The sequence below is a fragment of the Gopherus flavomarginatus genome, chromosome 25 (assembly GCF_025201925.1).
Source record: "Gopherus flavomarginatus isolate rGopFla2 chromosome 25, rGopFla2.mat.asm, whole genome shotgun sequence".
NCBI lineage: Eukaryota > Metazoa > Chordata > Testudines > Testudinidae > Gopherus > Gopherus flavomarginatus.
The window spans coordinates 10,990,196-11,012,466 of NC_066641.1; the positions used below are offsets into that span (position 1 = coordinate 10,990,196).

A 22,271-nucleotide genomic window follows, 5' to 3' on the forward strand; every position below is an offset into this window, starting at 1 on the left:
GTGTGGGTCACACACGGGGCTGTGCAGCAGGGGCAGGGTGGATGGGTGCGGGGAACCCAGGTGTGGGGCTGGCAGCTGCAGGGCGCACATGGGGCTGTGCAGCAGGGGCAGGGCGGATGGGGGGCAGCCCTGGGGGGAGGGAAAGCCCAGGTGTGGGGCTGGCAGCTGCAGGGCGCGCATGGGGCTGTGCAGCAGGGGCAGGGCGGATGTGGGGCAGCCCTGGGGGGAGGGAAAGCCCAGGTGTGGGGCTGGCAGCTGCAGGGCGCGCATGGGGCTGTACAGCAGGGGTGCGGGCGGTGGCTCACATGACCCTGCCGAGCGGCTGCCGGAGCAGCCTGTGGCCGCTGTGCCGGGATGAGCCGGGGAGGGGAGGGGAAGGGGAGGGACGCGGGGAGGGGGCCAGGCAGACACACGCCCGGCGGGGGGACGGGCGCTCGCAGCAGACGCAGCAGCCGGGCTGGCTCCTGGGGACCCGAGGACCTGGCAGAGGAAAGTCCCATGGATCGCGCCGGGGGGCGGCCCCCCGCCCTCCCTCCGCCGCCTGGCCTGGGGGCGCGCTGAGGGGCGCAGCATGGAGCAGGTAGGAGGCACGGCCGGGGGGTCTCGGGGGGCGGCTCGCGCACACAACAGAGCGGGGTGGGGGCTCTGTGGAAGAGGTGGGGGTCTGTGTAAGGGGTGGAGGCTGGGATCTAGGCATGGGGTGGGGGGCTCTGTGCAGGGAGCCTGGGTCTGGGGTCTGCATAGGGTGGGGCTCTGTGCGTGTGAGTCTGGGGTCTGTGCCTGGGGGTCTCAGGTCTGCATAGGGTGGGGCTCTGTGCATGGGGGTCTGGGGTCTGTGTGTAGGGTGGGGCTCTGTGTGGTGTGGGGTCCTGGATTTTGTGCCTGGGGTGGGGTCCTGGATTCTGTGCATAGGGTGGGTCTCTGTGAATGGGGTGGGGCTCTGTGCATGGGGGTCTGTGTGGTGTGGGGTCCTGGATTTTGTGCCTGGGGTGGGGTCCTGGATTCTGTGCATAGGGTGGGTCTCTGTGAATGGGGTGGGGCTCTGCGCATGGGACTCTGCGGGGGGAGGTCTGGGGTCTGTGCATGGGGTGGGGCTCTGTGCATGGGGCTCGGTGTGGGGTCTGTGCGTGGGGGTGTGGGGCTCTGTGCGTGGGGGTGTGGGGTCTGTGCCTTGGGTGGGGCTCTGGATCGGGTGGGGTGAGGTCAGAGCCATGCCAGGGCTGAGTGCTGAGCTGTGTACAAGGGGCCTGGGGTGCAATGCACGGCAAGCATGGGGGGGCACAGAAGGGGACTCTGATCTCTAGCTTCTGTATGCCATCCAGGCTGGCTTTGCCACCCTGGGGTCTAGTGAGGAGGCTGGTGCTTGGTCCAACCCTGCCTCCCCCCCGCGGTACCCCTCCTGGTGGGGGGGAACACAGCAGGTGGGTGGCAGAGAGAGACTATTACAATGATAATAAAAAAAGGCGTGTATGAAGTGAAGGGAGGGGTGGGGCACAGAGGGGAGTGGAGGTGGGGCTTGTATAGGGAGGTGCTAGGGCATGGGGGTTGTATGGGAGGGGTATCGAGGGGGAGCATGGAAGGAGATGGGAGGGGGGACATGAGGGGGCTTGTCTAGGGAGGGGTGGGTAGGGAGCGAGGTGTCTGCGAAGGGACGACTGGGAAGGGGGCTGCCTGCCCAGGGGTGTATAAACATCCCCTGGCTGCCAGCTCAGCTTCTGGGCCCAGCAAAATCCCAGCCTGGTGGAGGAGGGGGGCAGCCGCCATGTGCCCTCCGCTTGTCTCTGGGTGAATGGTCCAGACCAGGGATTCTGTGAGTCACATGGGTCACGGTGCTGCTTAGCCGGACCTATGCAGGTCCTGTGGCACAGGGGATGCTTCAGAGAACCACGATTCGCCACTTGACTCTCCCTCCTGGAGGGGTGGAGGAGGAGAGCAGAGCTGTTTTCTGAGTGGCCCCTCCTGGTCTCACCTAGCCAGGGGTTGCCTGACCCCATGCAGGGAATTACAGCTGGATGGTCAGCATGGTACCCAGGGAAACTTCCTGTCAAGATGCTGCGGTGTTGAGGATGCTACACCAGGGAGGCCTTGCAGGCATCTGAGCCCACTGGCCAGAGACCCTCACGATCATTGCACACAAGTGCATGTGCCTGTTCACACCCATCAGAGACCTTCATCCTCTACAGCCGTCCCTGGGAACCGCGAGACAGAGACCGTCGTAATGTACGTGCACACACGCCTTAGACAAAGATTCTTGTTGCATGTAGAAACGTGGTCACACCAATTAGGAAGGAGGCCATCACAACACACACACACACACCCTTCCCTTGGTTGCTCGGGGTTAGTTCTTTGCAGTACGCGGCACTTGTTGCTCCTGGTCGTAGTCTCGTGCAGACTGATTTTTGACCTCTGTTTCTGGTGGCACATAGGAGGAGACTGAGGGAGAGAGGCACCTGCCACCGGGTTCTGCCCCACGGCCAAACTGGGCGAGGGGTCCCTCTCCCTGCCCAAAACCAGCCAGTTCCCACCTGTGCTGTCCCCAGGGGGTGCCGCGCCGCGGGGTGACGGAGCAGACTCTGGGGGTGGGGGTACGTCCCACTGACGGGTTGGGGGGAGCAGTCGCCACCATTTTATGGCAGTGGGGTGGGGGGCAAGGGGACGGGATGTGGGAAGGAAGAGGCAGCTGCGGCAGGATCTCTGCATCGGAGGAGCCTCTCTCGGCCTGTCTTTGCGTGGAAGCTGGGGGCGGGGGGAGCAGCCGCCATCAGAGAATCTCCGTGGTGGGGATGGGGTGGGATCTCTGGGTTTCTGGCAGGGTGGGGGGTATTAGTGTGGGTTTGGAGGGGAGCAGGTGGGGAACATCAGGCCCTCCCTCTTCTCATGAATGTCACTGTGCTGAATGAATCCCGAGAACCTTCCCCTCTGCTGGAACAAGCTGTAAGTTGGGAAATCAAAGGCAGAGCCCCCCACCACCCGAATCTGAAGGATAGTAACCCCCCCCACACCACCACCCCACCTCCCTGAATCCAAAGAGCAGCTCCCCACTCTGCCATGCCCCTGTCTGCCACTGTCCCCCTTCTCCTGCAAGCTGCCCCTCTCCCCCCGCCACCTGAATCCACAGGCCAAGCGTGTCCCTCCCCCGAATCCCTCCCATGCCAGTTGGAATCCCTTGTACTGCTGCACTTCATATTTCCATTCTGCTCTGCTGGACTGTTCTGCGGGTACTGCTGTGGCATGGCCAGGTCACTGGGAGCCCCCCCAAATATCCCAGCTAGCACCCCAGCTTTCCCTGGGCGCAGGTATAGCCAGGACTTCCCACGCCACCTGGGAAGCAGAAGTTTGTGCTTCCTTCCCTGGGGTTCTGGGAGCCGCTAGGCAGGAGGTGAAGGGCCCCCCATCGGGGGGAAGGGCAGGGGTGGGGCGTTCAGGGCTGTGAGTGTCCAGCCTGGGCAGCAGGCTCTTAGCGCAGGGATCAGACAAGCAGGCACCTGAGGATGGACGAAAGGGCTGGCCTGTGAGGGACGATAGGCTGAGCCCTGGCCTGGATTCTGCGCTCAGTGTAAACCAGGAAGTTGGGTGGGCTCGCTCCGGATTTATGCCAGGGTAACTGAGAGCAGAACCCAGCCCATAACCAGTATGGCGTGGCTGAACGTTGGCCGAGTCCGATGGCTGCTTCAGCTCATCTACACAGTGACCCTTGGGCTCCTGGCACTCCCATCCAGGGATCTCAAAGTGCTCACAGTTTAAGCTAGGGTTTTGAAAAAGGCCTAAGAGAATTCCAGCCCCCAGTTAATTGGGTGTCTAACCCCCTTAGGTTCCCTTAAAAATCTCGGCCCCAAGCCCCACAGCACCCCTGTGAGGTAGATCAGCATCCTTCTTCTCATGTGACAAGACAAAGGCACAGAGTGGGGAAGTGACATGCCCAAACACATACAAACAGCAAGGAGTCCGCTGGCGCCTTAAAAGTTTTATTTGGGCATAATTTTTAGTGGGTAAAAAACCCACTTCTTTAGATGCCCAAATAAATCTGTTAGTCTTTAAAGTGCCACCGGGCTCCTCCTTGTTTTTGTGGCTACAGACTAACACAGTTACCCCTGATACTTGACAAATATATCCAGTGGCTCATTAGAACCCAGGGCTTCATTGTCCCCAGGGCTGGGCTTGTCTCACCAGACCCATCTGGAAGGAGAGGCTTTGGGCAGAATTGCTCTCTGGGGGCCTGGAACTAGGAGAAACAGGAGACAGTTAAGAAAAGGAAAATTCTGATTGTAACAGGGGCAAGGCAGGGACTGTCCGTGTTTGTACGGAGCCGAGCACAATGGAGCCCTGTGCCAGGACTGGGGCTGCTAGATGAACTCAGGTTGAATATCAGGAAAACTGCCTGCCAGTGAGCGGGATGAGGCCACGGCAGCACATAAACCCCTAAGACGGAGGCAGGAATTATGTGCTAAAGTGAAAAGTCACTATCACCTGGAACATTGAAAGCTAGATGCAGAGAACAGGACGGTAGATAGGCTTGCCGTGTGGTTGTAGCCCTGTTGGTCCCAGGGTAGGAGAGAGGCAAGGTGGGTGAAGTGATATCTTTTATTGGACCAACTTCTGTTGGTGAGAGAGATGAGCGTTCGAGCCCCACAGAGCTCCTCTTCAGGTAGGTCGACTGGGCAGAATTCGATTTTGACCGATAATGTCGGTGTTTAAGCATTTTTTTATTTTGATTGATTTAAATTTCCACAGGCAGCAGAGGAGAGTCAGGCAACAATTAATGGCAGATGACCTTAAAATTACAGAAGTTAAAGCTTTATAACCCCAATTGCAAGCGTCGTGTGCCAAAGGAGACGACGTAAATAGCCTTAAGTCAAGCTCAAGTTTTCAAGTCGGATTCTTCTTCCATTGGCCCTCTGTGAATGTCAGGTATTATTGCTGGGAATATTTATTCCTTGGGGTGTGTGGCGAGGGGGTGTTTGGCAAAACTGACGTTTCTTGATAAAAATCTAATTCTTCCAAGTGTAATTGTAGAGGGTGAACGTGGGCTAGATGGTGTCTAGTAGGTAAACCTGGTTGGAAGTTTTCCGATGAAAATTTTCCATCAGAAAACGCAGGGTTCTCAAAACCGAAACGTCGCATGGACCCGTCTCGATTGCACTCAAAATTGGCTTCAGCATGAAATGTTGCATTTTTTTCCTGTATGAAATGGTTTTGGAGTCACATTTTTGGATAGTTCCGTTTTCCAGGAAATGTTGAAATTGCCCATTTCCTTTCCGATTTGGAACCAAACCAAAATGTCAGAATTTCTCCAGAACCAGAGGGTCCGAGTCCCAGCCGCCTCCGGCTGGAGGACGTCTCTAACGTTCCTGGGTTGCTGGATTGCCTTGCCCTGGGCTGTGCTGCTTGCCTGTAGCAGCAAAGCCAATCAGTCTGTTCTGGTGTTATTGGTCGTGAGTTTTCGTATTGGCAGAAGGGAGTGAGTGATTGCTCTGAATGATGACGACAATAATGACTGACAGGTACATAGTGCACTTCAGTCAAAGTTTCCCATGCTCTCTCGTGTTGTGATCCTTATTTAACTCTTACGTTGCAGTAGTGCCTAGAGGGGGAAACCAGGCTGGGGCCCCCTTCTGCTGGATGCTGCCCAGACATATCAGATTCTCTCTACCTCTCTCTCCCCCTTCTGCCAAATTCCCCCTCCCCGCCGCACACCTTCTGTGTACTTTATTGATCAGCTGATTCTCTTGGTGTGAGTTCTCTCTTCACCTCCCACTGAAATGCAGCCACTTCTGGGGTGGGCTGGGGCAGCCATTTAACACTAGCACTGATAAACGAGCTGTTCAGAACTGATAGGGCAGGCTCCTTAGCCTCAGAGGCCCGTTCACAGCACGTCTGGACCTGAATCTACAGTAACGTTTACTTTAGTGCATCTGGGTAACATCCCCTTGGTTCCCCTCCCTCCCACGCCCCAACACACATACACACACTGTAGCACCTGGTGGCAAATACTTGCTGGTGAACAATTCATTGAGGATTAATTTTGATGATGGATTTTTTTGCTGCATTCTCCTGACAGCCTGTTCTGTGGGCCAGCGTAATTATGATGCAGTCTGGGCAGCCTTAGAATCTCCTTCCCACACCCTGAAGGCAGGTGTGTGTATTTTCAGTGGTTCAGCTTCTCAGCTCTCCAGGCCTTCACTGCTCTGTTCTCTATCCAGCTTGCCCTTCTGGTACCCCGTGCTCCCTGGCAGTAAACTGTACACTGTTTCTATCCATCTATCATTCTTATATGGCTGCCATTACCATAATCTCTGAGCACCTCACAATCTTTAATGTATTTATCCTTCCAGCACCCCTGCTAGGAAGGGCAGTGCTAACACCTTCATTTTAGAGAGGGGGGAACTGAGGCACCAAGCAGCTAAGTAACTTGCCCAGGGTCACCTACGAAGTCTGTGGCGGTGCAGGGAATTAAAACTGAGACTGCTATGTCCACAACCCAGCCTGAATTTAGGGTTCTTGCTAGGGTTTACCGTGACAAGCTAAACACATGTTAAAACCACCCTTTGCCTCGTATACACCAGGATTTTAACACACTGATGATCCCGTGTTTAAAAAACGTACCTATTTCCCCAGAGAAGACAAAGCCTTAGGGGGTGGGAGAGTGTGAGAAGGGTGTGTGTGTGTGAGAGTGAGTGAGAGTGTGTGTGTGTGAGGATAGAGAGCCTGCATGTGCAGCACATGCATGACGCCTGCATAGGGGCCCTCTGTACATGCCTGTGTGTGGCGTGCTGAATGCGTGTCCACCTACTGTGTGTCGGTGAAATCCTGTGTACAGCGTGTGCTTGTAGATGGAGCTGTGCAAGTGTATGACACTCTGGGAAGGCATGCGTGTGTGAGTGTGCATGGTTGTGAACACGTGTCCCTGCCACGTGTGACTACATGATCCTGCCTGTGCGGACTGTGTGACAGTGGATGTGTGTGGGTACAGTCAGGTCTGAGGTGCTGCAGGGGCGTTGGGATGGAGCCCCGGGGGTCGTGGGTCAGGACTGAGGATCATCAGCAGAGATGGGTTGGAGGAGGCCAGGAGCAGCTGCAGATGGGGATTCAGGGATCTAGAAGGGCCTGAGAAGCCGGGGGCTGGAACAGCAGGGCAGGCTGTGGGCTGGGATGGAAGGGCATTGACGGAGCTATTCGGGGGACTCAGGACTGGGATAGCAGGGGATGTTGCAGGTTAAACCTGAGAGATCAGTGCATCTGCTGTGCTCATGTCCGAATAGGGCAGCTCTTGCCTATTCAGTAGCACCGAGACCCCCACACCTGCCCAATTTGCTCTTCTGTTGATTCCCGATTACCCAGGTTCCTGGTGCGGCCCAGGCGGGTCGGCTAATTGGGACCCTCACAGAATCCCTGGTATCGGCCTTTGCAGCTGCCCTTTGCTCAGAGCCTAACAATTCCCCGGCTCCCCTGCTGCCGGTTGGAAGTGTCCCAGGGCCAGCTTTCCAGGGTGGAAAAATAACCTCCCCACCACCCAGCTGCGTTGCAGGGCAGTTCCCTGTTGGGCCGCCCTGGCACCTTCCCTTTGCCCTGGTTGGCTGGGGCTCCTTTGGAGCAGGCTGTGTTAATTTTAGGCAGTGAGATCAAACAGCTTGGCATGCGGCTCGCTCGCGGATTGGACAGCTTGGGGGTGCGTTATCCTGTGATATAACCCGGCCAGGGAGAGCGCTGGACTCGGGCCGGGCCTGCTTGTTGTCTCTCGCTAATAATTGAAATGGCTGATGGCAGCTGTGGAATGGCTCTGGGGCTGCCGGGGAGCGAACAGACGTCCCCAGGGCTCCGTCCTCCTGGAGTCCCTGCAGAGCGTCCCCCGCTCACCCCGTGACGTGGGAAGGTGGTGCCACTTTAGCCCTAAAACACCTCCATTTGGGAATGCCCCAATCTGTGAGCAAATCCTCCCCGCTCCCATAAAGCAGCTGGGCTTGGCCTTTCGTTCCCCAGCGGGTCTGTAACTGTGCTGGGGGGGAAGGGAGAAAACGCTGGAAGATGCTCCCGCCCAGACCGCTTCTGCCTTCATTGATTTTTCATATTAGAACCCTCGCTGTGGTTCCTTTAAGAGGCTTCCATTCGGCCTTCCGGGCCCTCGGGTGCCAAGCATAGCTCCGACCCTGGGTTTGCTAGCCAGGTTTTCTCTTGTTTATCCGAGTTTCCCATAGCCACCTATGTGGGCTGAGCTCTTGAGCTGAGCGGAAGGGGGTGGGGAGGTGGGGAGGGAGCCATGGTAACTCTTTCCTTGCTGTCTCAAATTGCCTCCGGGTGTTTTGGGGGTCACACCCCATCCGCGTCTCCTGTTTCGGGCTTGACGGGGATATTTTTCCGGTGAGGTTCTGCCAGCTAAGCGCTCTGGATCCGATCCTGCCTTCCCTGAAGCACAAGCTTAACTTTTAGCACAGGAATAGTCCTATTGACTTAAGCGCATGGCAGGATCAGGGCTCACCACACACGAGGGGCCTGATTCTGACCTCAGTCACGCCACTGTCAATCAGCCCCATTAAAGTCAACGTGACAGATTCTCGGTATAGCTGATTGCCACCCGCTAAGAGTCTGGCCCAGTGGAGTTAAATAGTATCAGATTGATGTGAAGGAGAGCAGAATTTGCACTTCCCTGTTTGTAGAGAAACAGCCTGGATCCAAATTTAGGATGTGTTACACTTACACTTTTACACACCTGCACACATGTGTGCACACGCAGTTTTTCAGACCAATATTTTCATGACTTTCTTTTAAATGCATTTTGTTTCTTGAATCGATGTCTTAAGACAGCCAATGCTTTGAACAGTTATTCTATTCCTACAGACAGAGATGTTAAAACGTGCCTGTCCCACCCCTGACGTTCACTGGGAGCTGTGCTCTAACCATCTTTTTGTAAAATAGTTGCTCTAATTCAGTCAGGAATTATTTCAGGGAAGGTATCTGGCCTGTGTTACAAAAGAGGCCAGATGTGATGATCACAGTGATCTCTCTTGGCCTTGGAATCTATGAATCTATGAATAAATCCTGCAGGCAATTTTGAAATGCTCCCCTTGCGGGCCTGACTGTCCACTGACCTGTGCCGTGTGTCAGTATTGAAACCATCGCAAGGCTAAGGTTACCATTCTGATCTGGTGCCGTTTTACACCTTCTTTGTGCAAGGAGTAAATCACTGCACAGAGGACCTAGGGCTTTCTCTTCCTGTGAAAAAGGCGTGGCTTTCACGCTGACGTACCTAGCTCCCTGCAAAATCCTAGGCGAGATGAGGCATGGGTAGTTTTTATCAACGCACCCTATATACCTCCCGCATCTGGGCTTGGCCTCAACTGGTTAACCTTGTGGAACTGTTTATTCTGGTGCAAAGCAGGTGTAGATTGTTATAAATGGGGTGAATGACTGTGGGGCAATGGAGAATCTGGTTTAAGGGCTGGTTTACCCGCTAAGGTCTGCTCCCCACGTAGTTTTTGTATGGATTTAAAGCCAATCAGGGGAGTGATTTTTCTACTGAAACACCTCAATTGTTATTACCTCTAGTGCGGACGCAGCTATGCTGGTATAAAAGTGTCGGTATCATGATGGGCTGTGTTTTGTTTTTTCTTCATTTTAAACAATAGTCATTAAAATATTAAAAATCCAGGGTCAGCAGTTTTTGTTTAGTTTGAACAAGCCAAGTTTTCAACCCAAGATGAGCTGCTTGGTTTCATTATTGCTCTAGTCAATTTCCTTTCCGGGTTCTCAGGCCCTACATTCAAGCATTGCTTCCCCCAGTATAGTGCAGGAGAGTCTGAAAAAGAAACTGAACAGAAGTAAAAGTGAAATTTACCTTGCAACATTTGCCTAGTTTAGCTGGTAACTGAGGCCAGGCTCACCCTAAAAAGTTTTGTTGGCGTAGCTATGCCAGTGAAGGGTGTGAAAAAAACCACACCCCAGACGAGGTAGCTCTGTCGACAGAACCCCCAGAGCAGATGCTGCTGCCAGAAGAGAGCTTTTTTCAGGGGAGGGGTTGTTGTTCTACCAGAAGGACGGTCACTGTCAGCATACGCTGGGGAGCGCTGATGGGGCAGCTGTACTGGCAAAGCATTTGTTGCCTAGGCAAGGCCAGAGATTTTAAAGAATTCTTTCAGGTTTAGTGCCCACGGACCAGAATGTGCACAAGCGCCTAGCACTGCTTTGACACTTCAGTAAGTGTCCAGATGTTCAAACGAGCTCAGCACATTGGGTGCTGAGGTCCCCCCCACCCAAATCTTAGGTGCCTAGATGAGAGCTGAGCTCTTTAGAAAATCTACCTTCGATTTCTCTGGGTCTCAGTTCCCTATCTGTAAAATGGAGCTAATAATCCTTCCGTGACCTGTTTTATCTGTTTCTACTGTAAGTGCTTTGAGACAGGAACTGCCTCTTGCTTTGTAGAGCTCCCAGTGGAACAGGGGTTTCTGATCTTGACTAGCCACAACCACCTTCACTATAGGAGCAGAGGTAGGGGAGAGCTGCAGGCTTCCCAGCCCTTGGGACCCCAGCTGTGCATGCTGCTGTGTTCGTATTAACTATTTGCTTATTTTCCATAGGGATTGGAGATCAGGGCTTGTGCGGGGCGCCGAGCAGAGTACGTCCATACACTACAGACTTCTACCAGCGCAGTTATGTGGGTCGGGGTGTGAAGAGGTGGATGATCCCTGGCCGACATGGGTGTGCTGGGAAAAGCCGCCAGTATGGATGCAGCTAATATTGGCATGTGCTTTTGCCCCTTCTGGTTTGGCTGGTATAAGCTGTGTCCGCACCAGGAGAGCTTTGCTGGGCTAGTATACTGGTGTAACTACATTGGCAAGGCCTTCCTAGGCGAGACGTGGTCTGAGAGGCAGTCCCTGCCCCACAAGGCTTACGACCTAAACGGACGGGACAAACCAGGGCTGGGGGGACAGGATCTAACATACAAGCAGAGGCAAGAATGTGACAGGCTGCAACCGTCGTGTCATGTTGGCTTGTTTCCCTTTGATTTGTGGGAGGGGTTTGTGGCATGGGAATTAGTTGGCGATGGAGGTGGGTAGGAATGAAGGGCTGGGGGCAGCAAAGGGGAGCGGGCAGGGAGGAGTGAGTCTGAAGCAGACAGACTGTGGGGGGTGGAGGTGGAAGCGAACAGCCAATCAACAGAGAGGAATCAACATCCAGGGTCAAAGCAGCAAAAAGCCCCACTGGGTAACCATGTGCTGGATGTGTCCCCTCCACCACACGGGGTGCTGTGCCAGACAACACCTCCATCCCCCGAGGACCCCCCGCTGAGACAGCAGGTGCCGCCCCATGGCAGGAACTCTGGTTTTATTCCCCCCAGAGGTTCAGTCTCTTGCTGGCCCCCAAGAGAAAATTCACTGCAAATAAAAGGGAGAAGGGGGAGAGGATTTGGAAGAAATCAAACAAACTGCTGAGGCCAAATGCAGCCCTGGAGGAAAGCCAGTGAAGGGAGATGGCCTTAAACCAGCGCTGAGGGGCCCCAGTCCCCCAGGTGCCAGTCGAATAACTGGGATCCCCCCTCCCATCCCAGCCCCCCCACCCGCTGGCTGGTAATTCACAGGAGCCCTCACTAGAGGGGGCCCTTTCTCTTTCTCTCTCTCCACCGAATGCGAGTGTCAACTGTTCCCCACCCCTATTTCCCGCGCTCCCTGCCTGGCACCCTGGCCCTGCTCAGTGCCTGGCATCAGGCAGCCTGACTCTGTCCCTCGCCGCCCACACTGTCCTCGCCGAGGAGAAACCCTCCAGCTTCCACCTCCCTCCCTCCTGTGGGGAAGACAGGCTCGGGGAGGTGTTGCCTGGACTCCCCTAGATTCCATTCCAGGCATTCCCAGCACCCGCAGCTGTGTGCCCAGCACCCCCACCTGTCTAGTGGGCTGTAACAAAACCCTGGTTTTGGATCTTGACTTGAATCCAAACTGTATATGTCTCGTATTCTGCTCTGGGGTCTCGGTGCCACCTGGTTCAGAGGGGCCCTGGGATGTTCTGAGCTGCAAGAGGCGGAGGTGGAGGAGGGTTTACGCTGCTGCGATCTACGCTGACGTGCTCATGAGAGTGGGTGCGGGGGGGGAGTGGTTTGGGGCAGAGCCGCTCAGAGGATTCAGGGGGCCTGGGGCAAAGCAATTTCAGGGGCCCCTTCCATAAAAAAAAGTTGCAATACTATAGAATACTATATTCTCGTGGGGGCCCCTGCAGGGCCTGGGGAGAATTGCCCCACTTGCCACCCCCCCCTCGGGAGGCCCTGGTTTAGGGTGAGGCTCTGAGCTGGGAAGTGGGAATGTGCCCTGTTGCGATCGGAGTCTCCCACCCACCTGTGCTGGGGTGGCAGCTCTGGGAAACGCGAGCTGCTGGGTCTCATCCTCCTGGCCTAGCCCCTTCCTGCAGGGAATAGAGCATCGGAGAGGTGACTGTCTGGATGCTCACAGGCACCCAAGAGGTCCAATGTCTTTAGGGTGACCAGATGTCCCAGTTTTATAGGGACAGTCCCAATTTTTGGGTCTTTTTCTTATATAGGCCCTTATTACTCCCCACCCCCGTCCTGATTTTTCACATTTGCTGTCTGGTCACCCTAAACGTCTTGCAGGAGCAGGTCCAGATGGGACAGATCCATTAGGAGCTCAAAGCCATTCCTTGCTATAGCTGCATCTCGCCCCTGATGGGGACGTGTCCCCAGACTGGCTACAGTGATAGGTGTTTGGGGGAAAGAGATTCGAGCTGCAAGTAACTCTCCTTTGTAACGACAGCTCCCAACCCAGCTCCCTGCAGAGCTTTCCGAGCCAGTTACACCTACTCTATTTTCCATGCCCATACTGGGATTTCATAGCTGGGAAATTCGGTGGGACGCCCCTTTGAAGCCCACCAACCCCACACCCTACAAAGCTGCTTCAGTCCCCAAGCCACGTGCCGATCGGGGAGATGGGGGTGAGGGGCTGTTAGTCTCCCGCTTCTTCTGAGTCTGGAAGGGGTCCCGGGGCATCGCCCGTGTTGCACAGCCTGGCCCTTGAGCTACTTTCAGGTCGCGGCCCGGACCTGCACCCATCAGAAGTCTGCGAGCCGTGGAGATAATTAACAGTCAAATCGGCTTGGATGTGAATTCCAAGGCCAGAAAGGTCACTGGGGTTGTCTAGTCTGACCAGGTCACCTCTCAGCTGGGGATCCCAAAGTGTGTTTGTAAAGGGGGAGGGGAGGGTTTCCTCACTTTTAGAGATGGGGAAACCGAGGCACAAAGCAGGGCAGGAGCTCACCCAAGGTCTCACCGTGAGGCAATGGCTGAGTCTGGAATAGAACCCAGGAGTCCTGCACAATTATTAGCTCCCACTCCCACCCACAGGGCAAGAACCCAGGAGTCCTGATTCCCAGCCCCCTCTCTCCCCAGTCACTAGGCCGCATATCTTACAGAGCCGGGAATAGAACCACAGGGTCCTAATTCTGAGATTCCTGCTCTAATTACTAGGCAATGCTGCCTCTCCACAGCCATGACCACGAAGCTCCTGGATTCGCATGAATTGAAAAGAGGAGGAGGTTCTATGTATCAGCCTGGTACAGCACAGGGATCTCCCAGAGGGCAAGGCACTTCCCACCATGTGTTTGTGGCTCTGTGTCTGGAGGTCCCATGCTGGTATGATTAGCAGCGGGAAGCATGGACTGGTTGTCAGGGAGGAGGGAGTTTGTCCATTGTGGGATTAGCCTGCTAATTGATGGCCAGGATGTGATCTCATTTCCCGTCTTGGAGAAGGACGGGAAGAGGGGGCAGCGGGGCTGGCATTCACAGATGGAAAATGTGAGCAGGTGGCATTTGGGCAGACTCCCTGCTCCCCCTTCCATGCAGTCTAGGGCAGTCCCCATTGACTGGGCTCCAGGAAGGGCTCGAGATCAGATTGGATTGTTCCTCATGTTTGAAATACGGTGCTGAAGTTTCCTGAAAAGGGTCTCAAGGGAGGATGGGGCCGGGGCCGGCCGGGCTGGCATTTCCCGCCCCAATCCCATACTAGTGAATCTGGTTTTGTGGGGAAAGAGGGTAAAAAAGTCTCCAGATACTTGCCCCTGCGTGGGGGCGTGGGTGGGGTACGTCAGAGGTCTGCTTTACTTGCAGTCCCTTGGAGGGTGTAAATCATTCGAAACAGCAGGCCCTGGTTGTGTTGCTCTTCCTGACTCCTGCCTAACTGGATTGTCTCCCCTGGGTGCAGGATTGTGGGGTGGGAAGGGACTGGCCCAAAGCAAGGAAGTGATGTCAGTGTTTCATCAGTATTGGTATCGCAGGAGCTCCTAGAGGCCCCGCACTGAGATCAGGGCGCTGTTGTGTGAGGTGCTGCACACAGAGGCACCTGCCTCAACGAGCTTACTGTGCAAATAGACAAGACAGACCCAGGGCAGGAGGGGAAACTGAGGCACAGGTCAGGGAAATGACTTGCCCAAGGTCACCAGGCAGCAGGCCACTGGAATAGAATTCATGTCTGCAGATAGTGGCCTGTCCGCTGATGCTTGCACTTATAATCCAACTGGGCAACTATGTCCGGCCTCCCTTAGATCTCCTGGCCGTCTCAGCAGTACGCAGCATTTGTTGTTACTTTGGGCGGTTTACCCGCTGCTGTGTTCCATCCCAGAGGTGGCTGCATTTCAGTAATGGGTATGGGGCTCCTGTGTGCATTCACAGTATGTAAGGAGCTTTGGGAAACCTTCAGGATGAACAAGGCTGTGGAATCGTGGATGTTAATGTCACTGGTGCGTACAGATGTCTACTGCCTAGGGAAGAACCTCCACAAGGTGCTAGCAATACATGGCCAATGACACACAGTTGAGCTTCTCTAATTCGGTCCAGGAGAGGGCAGCAGTGGCCCTTACACACCATCCAGGGCCCTGGTATTCCCATTTTACTGCTGGGGGAAAGAGGCACAGCCATGAAGTGATTTCCCCTCTGATCAGTGAGAGCACAAAGCTGGGGATGGAACTCAGGAGTCCTGTGTCTGAACCATCCATTCTTGCGGGGAGGTGCCGGTGTTGCTGAGGGTGAACACTGGGCTTTCGGCTTTTAGTGATGCTATTAATAACATCACTCCCATTACCACAACCCCTTACTATGGTGCACCCCACCCTGTGCACCCCAGTGCCAGTGACCCACGCCCACCCCCCAGGAGAACACTGCCTGCCTGCTGAAATGTGGCCGCTGCCACCAGCAGATCCGCTTTGCTAGGTCCCATCCCTCTCCCGCCTGCAGCTTTCGGCAATGTTTGCTGGGGGGGAAAAATCCAATCGGAGGCATCGATCCCTCCTGGGACTGCAGCTCCCAGACCTTCATGCACGGCCAGCAGCCTGTGTGGATGTGCAGGGTGGGGGAGGCTCCCAGAGCTTCCATCCCAGGCTGTGGAACGGGGGCTGTTTATGGAGCACGGGCGGGTGGTGAAACAACGTTGGGGCAGAGATTGGCGTGTTCGGATTGAAAATAAAATGCAGCTGCCTCAGCTTGTTATGATCTGAGTGAGCTTGGGGGGATGAGGGTGAGAGGGGACAGAGCCACGGCAATCACAGGGAGAGGCAAAGCATTAGGGTGGGGGCGTTCTGCCCGGTATGGTGTCTGTCACCGTAGGTACCCCGATGTCTGTCTGTCAGGGTTATCACACTGCTGCCCATCACTGTAGTATCTGAGCTCCAACAGACCATGTGTGATGTCTCGAGTAGGGGTGCCTGCATCTCCCTCTCCTTTTCAGGCCTGCCCTTCACCACCACCCCCACGTTCCCCGCCCCGTGTCACCAGCGGCACTGGTGGGGTGTGTGTGCGAAAGTGAGTCGTAAGATGTCTCTCTCTGCTGCCTCTGGTTCTGAGCCCCCAGGGGAGGGGGAGCTCATGTCTCTTGGGCTCCCCACCCCTCCTGCCCCATTTTCACATCAAAGAGGGGGAGATGGCAACAAGGAAGCAGGGAGAGAGACAGATGACAAGGAGGTGGGAGACAGACAAGGAGGATGGAGGGGGGAATGTGGAACAGACATAAACCGGGGGAGGGGAGAGAGATGGGAATGGAGCTTGATAGGAGCCCCCCCCCCCCCGATAGTAGGACACCCCCAGGCTCATAGGTGTGGCTGGCAGCCCAATGTTCTGGGCGGACTATTCCCCCAGCCCCACTCCTTCCATTGTGCTCCCTGCGAGTGTGTGTGTCTGGGGAGGGGGCGCTTTCCGTCTGGCTACGCCCTGGTGGGGAGGAAGTGACTTGTCACTTGTATCCAACTGTTTATTCCCTGCAGCTGGCAGCTGCTGGGAGGGGAGAGATTCCTGATGCCAAGGCCAGTTGCTGGGGGCGGGGGGTAGAGGCGGGGGGAACAGAACTTGGTGGCAGGGATCGTTAATGAGGTTGTTAATAGGGGACGGTCAATAAAACCCCCTCGGCATCCCCCGAGGCTGTGCAGAGGGGAAGGCAGCTGCCACGCAGCCTGCACAGCAGCTGTCCCACTTTCCTGATTCCCCGGGGACCCTCCAGCTGCCGACTTTCAGGAACTCTCCCGCTGTCCCACTGGCTGAACCCAGCACGTCCAAATTCGAAGAGCTCGGGCCTAGATCCTCCAAGGTATTTAGATGCTTCAATGGGAGTTGGGTGCCTAAATACCTTGGAGGCTCCTCTGGGCCTGAACTCGGCCTTTAGGCACCTAAATGAGGGCCTGATTTTCCAACGCTCAGCGCTCCTGGTAGGATGCTGACAGCCAGGTCCTGAACAGGTGTTGGTACCCAACGTGCCCAGCTCTTTGGAAAATCCATCCACATACTGTGGCGCCCTAGATGGGAGCTGAGCTCTTTCCCAAATCCAGGCGATTGTGGGTGCTGACCACGGGAACATCTGGCCCTTAGGGGTTAAAACACCAACACTCTTCCCACCACTGCTCCCAGTGTCAGCGAGCTCGGCCCCCCCGAGGTTTCCACCTCCTTGGAATTTTTCAGCCCAGGAGGATTTTTCCCAGGTTCCCATCCTGGTGGTGCTGACTCACCCCTTCTCCCTTGTGAGCCAGATTCCAGGGGACTCCAGGCTGTTTAGTGTGCATGTGGGATCTTTCAGAGGGGACCTTCAAAACCAACGTCCTGTTTCTTCCCCACAGAGGTTAAAGATCCCACAGCATGTTCCCAAGGAGCTGTGGTTCGCCCTGTTGTCCCTTTGCCCCCTCTCTTGTGCTGTGCAGTGAATTGCTATTGACTGCTGTCCTCCACCCCGCTGCATTTCAACATTGCTGGGTACTGATAGCTCGCAAATCGCTCTGGTTATTATTTTGATTGCAATAACATATCGTGGTAGGCACCGAGCACACACGTAGTAACTGGCGGTTCGTACTTTGGAGGTTTACACTTCAATTAGACAAGACAAGACGAGGGCACCACGAGAAACAGAGGCATAGGAAGATACGACTTACCCAAGTTCAGTGAAATAGAACCAGGCATCCAGACTTCCAGTCCAGTGCCCTATCTGCTAGGTGACACTGCCTATCCAAACATCTGTTCTCCATACAGAGATTGGAAGGTGATCTCCGCCCCAGTAGATGCTTGTTTTGATCCTCCTGTTTGCCCACACGACTGAGAGTTCATTCAGGACACGGGGCTAGAGAGAGAAAATCGTAAACCAGCACTCTGTGTTTTCTAATTGAAGTTTCCATTTCAGTCGGTTTCTGTTGTTTTATTATTATTTTTGCAAGTGCCCCAGAGGAAATAGTTGTTGATATGAACTTTCTTAATTGTGTCATGGAAAATTTATATTAGACGTCTGTGTTTATGCTGCATGTGTGTGTGTGTATATGTGTGTGGGAGAGAGGCAAAGATTAAAATCTTTGACCATTTACAAGAGGGTCCAGTTTAGTTAAGGGAGAAACAAGCGGCTGCAGGAAAGCTGCTCTTTGCATGGTCAAAAGAACCGTGAACCTATTTGCTCTGCTCATCTGTTCCTTATTAATACTTAATACTTGGCACTATTGTATTGTGTTTTCGTCCACTGATCTCAAAGGGCTTTGTAAGCATTAATTCATTACGTTTTAGAACCCCTCCTTCCCTGTGAGGTAGGACTGTGGTCTTCATTTTACAGATGGGAAACCGAGGCACAGAGGGCTGGCTCCTCAGCTGGTGTATGTAAGTCAGTGCAATTCCATTGAAATTGATGGAGCTACGCTGATTTATGCCAGCTGAGGATCTGGCCTACGGAGTTGCAGTGACTTTTCCAAGGCCACACAATGAAGCGGTTGTGGAGCTGGGAGTCGAATCCAGCTTTCCTGCTTTGCTTCAACTGTAATGATGCTGGAGGACAGCATGGTCTCCTGCCCTCTGTTCCTAACTGCCACTCAATTGCCGTATCACTTCGAACAAGTCACTTGCCTGCTCTGTGCCTCAGTTTCCCCATCTGTTAAATAGGGCGAGAAGCCCTCATGGTCTGTAGCATGTCATAGGTTAGTATCCTTAACCAACTGACCTTTGTAAAGGGCTTTGAGTGCCCTGCTGCTTCATCAAGTATCACTAGATGTCATGGTTTGCAATGTTGTCGTAGCTGCGTTGGTCCTGGGATATTAGACAGACAAAGCGGGGGAGGTAATATCTTTTATTGGACCAACTTCTATTGGTGAAAGAGACAAGCTTTGAAGCTCTTTTTCAGCTAGATGGGCCGGATCCTCAGCAGATGGGAGTCCTCCTAGCTCCATTGACTTAATCCAAGAGCCGCTGATCGTCCCCAGCTGAGAATCTGGCTCTGTTCTATTAAATCGATGCTACAGGCCTAGAGCGAGAGAGTTCTGAATATTCTGTGCTGCATAAAAAACACGAAAGGAGAGAAATCCGCAGCTCTCAGCATCCTCCCTCCTTCCCTGAGATGCTGTGCTTATTTATGTCTTTGAATGCTGAGTTTCCATGGCAACTCTGCCCCCCCACTTCTTCTGCGGTTAGAGCCTTGATCCCCCTGCGGTGGAGAGGAGGGTGATGCAATGATCGAGGGGGGCTGTATACCCAGACCAGGAGGCTCATTGCCGAACTGGTGCCGCGGCTGTTGTCTGGAGTCTGTTGTGAAAGGCCTTTGGTTCCCCTGCCCCTAGGGCTGGTCTCTTCTATCTTAACTAGAAGCTCCCCCTTGGAGAGCCCTGCTAGTAACACTGAGAATTTGACCTTCTCATGCACCTTTCATAGAGTCACAGACTTTAAGGTCAGAAGGGACCATTATGATCGTCTAGTCTGACCTCCTGCACAATGCAGGCCACAGAATCTCACCCACCCACTCCTGTAACAAACCCTTAACCTATGTCTGAGCTATTGAAGTCCTCCAGCAAGTGACCCGTGCCCCACGCTGCAGAGGAAGGCGAAACCCCCCCAGGACCTCTGCCAATCTGCCCTGGAGGAAAATTCCTTCCCGACCCTAAATATGGCGATCAGCTAAGCCCTGAGCACGTGGGCAAGACTCACCAGCCAGCACCCAGGAAAGAATTCTCTGTAGTAACTCAGATCCCACCTCATCTAATATCCCATCACAGGCCATCTGAGGATCTCAAAGTGCTTTGCAACCACCGGCTAATAAACTGAGCCTCACGCCGGTGAGTCAGCAATAATCCCTATTTTATCCATGGGGGGAACTGGGGCCTACAGAGAGGGGAAAAGATTCTCCCAAAGTCACACAATGGGGCAGTGGCAGAACCAGGAACAGAGCCCACAGCTCCTGGTCCTCAGCTGCAAGCCCCAAGCCCGGCTTTTGTCTACTGCAAGGAACAGAACCAAGCAGTCCTCCCCTGCCAGGACCCAGCTAGACCAAAACTTCAGGCTGCAAGATTGAAGAGCAGAACCCAGGAGTCCTGACTGCTGCTCCCCAGCTATAAGCCCCAGACTGAACTCCCTCAAGAACTAGGAACAGACACCAGGACTCCCGAGTCTCAGTCTGCTCTGATCCGTAGGCAAATGTCGCCTTTAGTGCCAGCATTCTCTGGTCTTGTGGCTTTTGCTCTCCCATCCCCCATGCCCCCGTCTGGGTCTCTCCATCCAGACAGACATGGTCACAATTCCTCCCTCTTTTCCCCTGCCTTGTTTTGCTCTTCCTGTCACATGCCCTTCCATTTCCTCTCTGCTGAATTATGTAGCCTGAGCGATGATGGTTTGGAAAAGAAGGGGCGCTTACTCAGCTGAGTCTGGCTCTGGCAGGAAGGAAGATGACATATTGGCAGGCTCAGCCTGCCTAATGGGAGCTGGGGCCCTGATGCTCCAGTTTATAGCTGGGACCTGGCAGTCAGGACTCCTGGGTTCTGTCCCAGATTCTCCAGTGTGAACCAGAATCGAGAGGTCATCTAGTCTAGGCCTCTGCATTCATGGCAGGACTAAGTATTATCTAGACCATTCCTGACAGGTGTTTGTCTAACCTGCTCTTAAAAATCTCCAATGATGGAGATTCCACAACCTCCCCAGGCAATTTATTCCAGTGCTTAAAAACCCTGACAGTTAGGAATTTTTTCCTAATGTCCAGCCTAAACCTCCCTTGCTGCAGTTTAAGCCCATTGCTTCTTGTCCTGTCCTCAGAGGTTAAGAAGAACTGTTCTTCTCCTTCCTCCTTGTAACAACCTTTTACATACTTGAAAACTGTTACACGTCCCCTCTCAGTCTTCTCTTTTCCAGACTAAACAAACCCAATTTTTTCAATCTTCCCTCATAGGTGATGTTTTCTAGACCTTTAATCATTTTTGTTGCTCTTCTCTGGGCTTTCTCCAGTTTGTTCACATCTCTGCTGAAACGTGGCGCCCAGAACTGGACACAATACTCCAGTTGAGGCCTAAGCAGCGCGGAGTAGAGCAGAAGAATTACTTCTCATGTCTTGCTTACAACATTCCTGTTAATACACGGGGAACCGAGACACAGCGAGATTAAGTGACTTGCCCAAGGTCACATGGGAAGTGTGTGGCAGAGCAGAGAGTTAAATCCAAGGTTCCCAAATCCTAGGCAAGCGGTGTAACCACTGGACCATCCTTCCTCTGTTGCACCATCCTAAGAGAGAGGTTTTCACTCTCCTTGGCAATTGTGTGTGTGTGAGAGAGTTTAGTTTGTCCTGAGCCTCTGTTTGCCAGAAGCTGGGAATGGGCAACAGGGGATGGATCGCTTGATGATTCCCTGTTCTCTTCATTCCCTCTGGGGCACCTGGCTTTGGCCACCGTTGGAAGACAGTTTACCGGGCTAGATGGACCTTTGGTCTGACCAGTATGGCTGTTCTTATGTCTCTGTGCAATGCTTAATGATTATTTTGATGCCGAGATGCAAATAGGCATTTACAGGGTAGGGTGAGGGAGGTGGCAGGGCAGAAGCTACTGGGCATCTGGGCTGAGAGCAGAAGCTTTTGTGATGCCCAGTGTCTTCATGCACACCCTGGGTTTCATTTCAGCGCCTGCAGGGTTGTTTTGTATACCCTGGGCAAAGCTGCAGGTGGCAGGGAGGTGCAGGAAGGGTTAACGGTGCCCTCCGCTGTCCACCCTTTCTCTGCTACTTGATGTAGGTTCTCTCTGGGGAAATGAAGCTGGGACCCCCTAATAGTGTCTGTCTCTGCCAGGCCCTCTGTTTATCCCAGCTCTGCGGCTGTCTGTGTGTGGTTCTTACCATGCTGTCCCGTTTTCTATGTCTGTGCTAGTCCCTGCTCTGCCCATCTCAGTGTCTGTCCGTTCCCTGCCTTGTGCCAGTCCCCCCGCCTCTACCCGTCCCTCTGCCTGCCAATCCCTGTCCATGCCAGCCTCTGCTCTGCCTATCCCAAGCCCCCTCCTGGTGTCGCTCTGTCCATGCCAGCTCCTGTCCATCAGCCCTGGTGTTTGCCTGTGCTGGTGTGACTCTGTCTGTCCATTCATGCCTATCCCTCTGTTTGTCCGTCTGTCCACGCCAGTCCCTAACTCTAACCTATGTCTCTGTGTCCTGCGGTGTTCCTGTCTGTCTGTTTGTCCATGCCTGAATCTGTCCCTGTGGCCATCAGTGCCTGTCCCCATCGGTCCCTATCCTGGGGTCTGTCCCTGTGGCCATCGGTGCCTGTCTCGGGGTCTGCCCCGTCACTCTGCCTCTGTCCCCGTCGGTCCCTGTCCCGGGTGCCCCCGTGTCTGTCCCTGTGGCCATCGGTCCCTGTCCCAGGGTCTGTCCCTGTGTCCATCAGTGCCTGTCCTGGGGTCTGTCCCTGTCACTCTGTCCCTGTGTCCATCAGTGCCTGTCCCGGGGTCTGTCCCTGTCACTCTGTCCCTGTGGCCATCGGTGCCTGTCTCGGGATCTGCCCCTGTCACTGGGTCTGTCCCTGTCGCTGGTGCCCCCGTGT

At 54.4% G+C, this 22,271-nt stretch overlaps 1 protein-coding gene across 1 annotated transcript in view; it reads left to right on the top strand.

The window, feature by feature from the left end:
* The first annotated feature begins 556 nt into the window (after positions 1–556).
* The window catches only part of ARHGAP23 (Rho GTPase activating protein 23), a 125,763-nt gene continuing 104,048 nt past the window's right edge, over positions 557–22,271 (top strand). Inside the window, exon 1 of the mRNA XM_050935296.1 lies at positions 557–580. Coding sequence (XP_050791253.1) covers positions 572–580 — 9 coding nt within the window. The 5' untranslated portion in view covers positions 557–571. The remainder of the gene's footprint in view (positions 581–22,271) is intronic.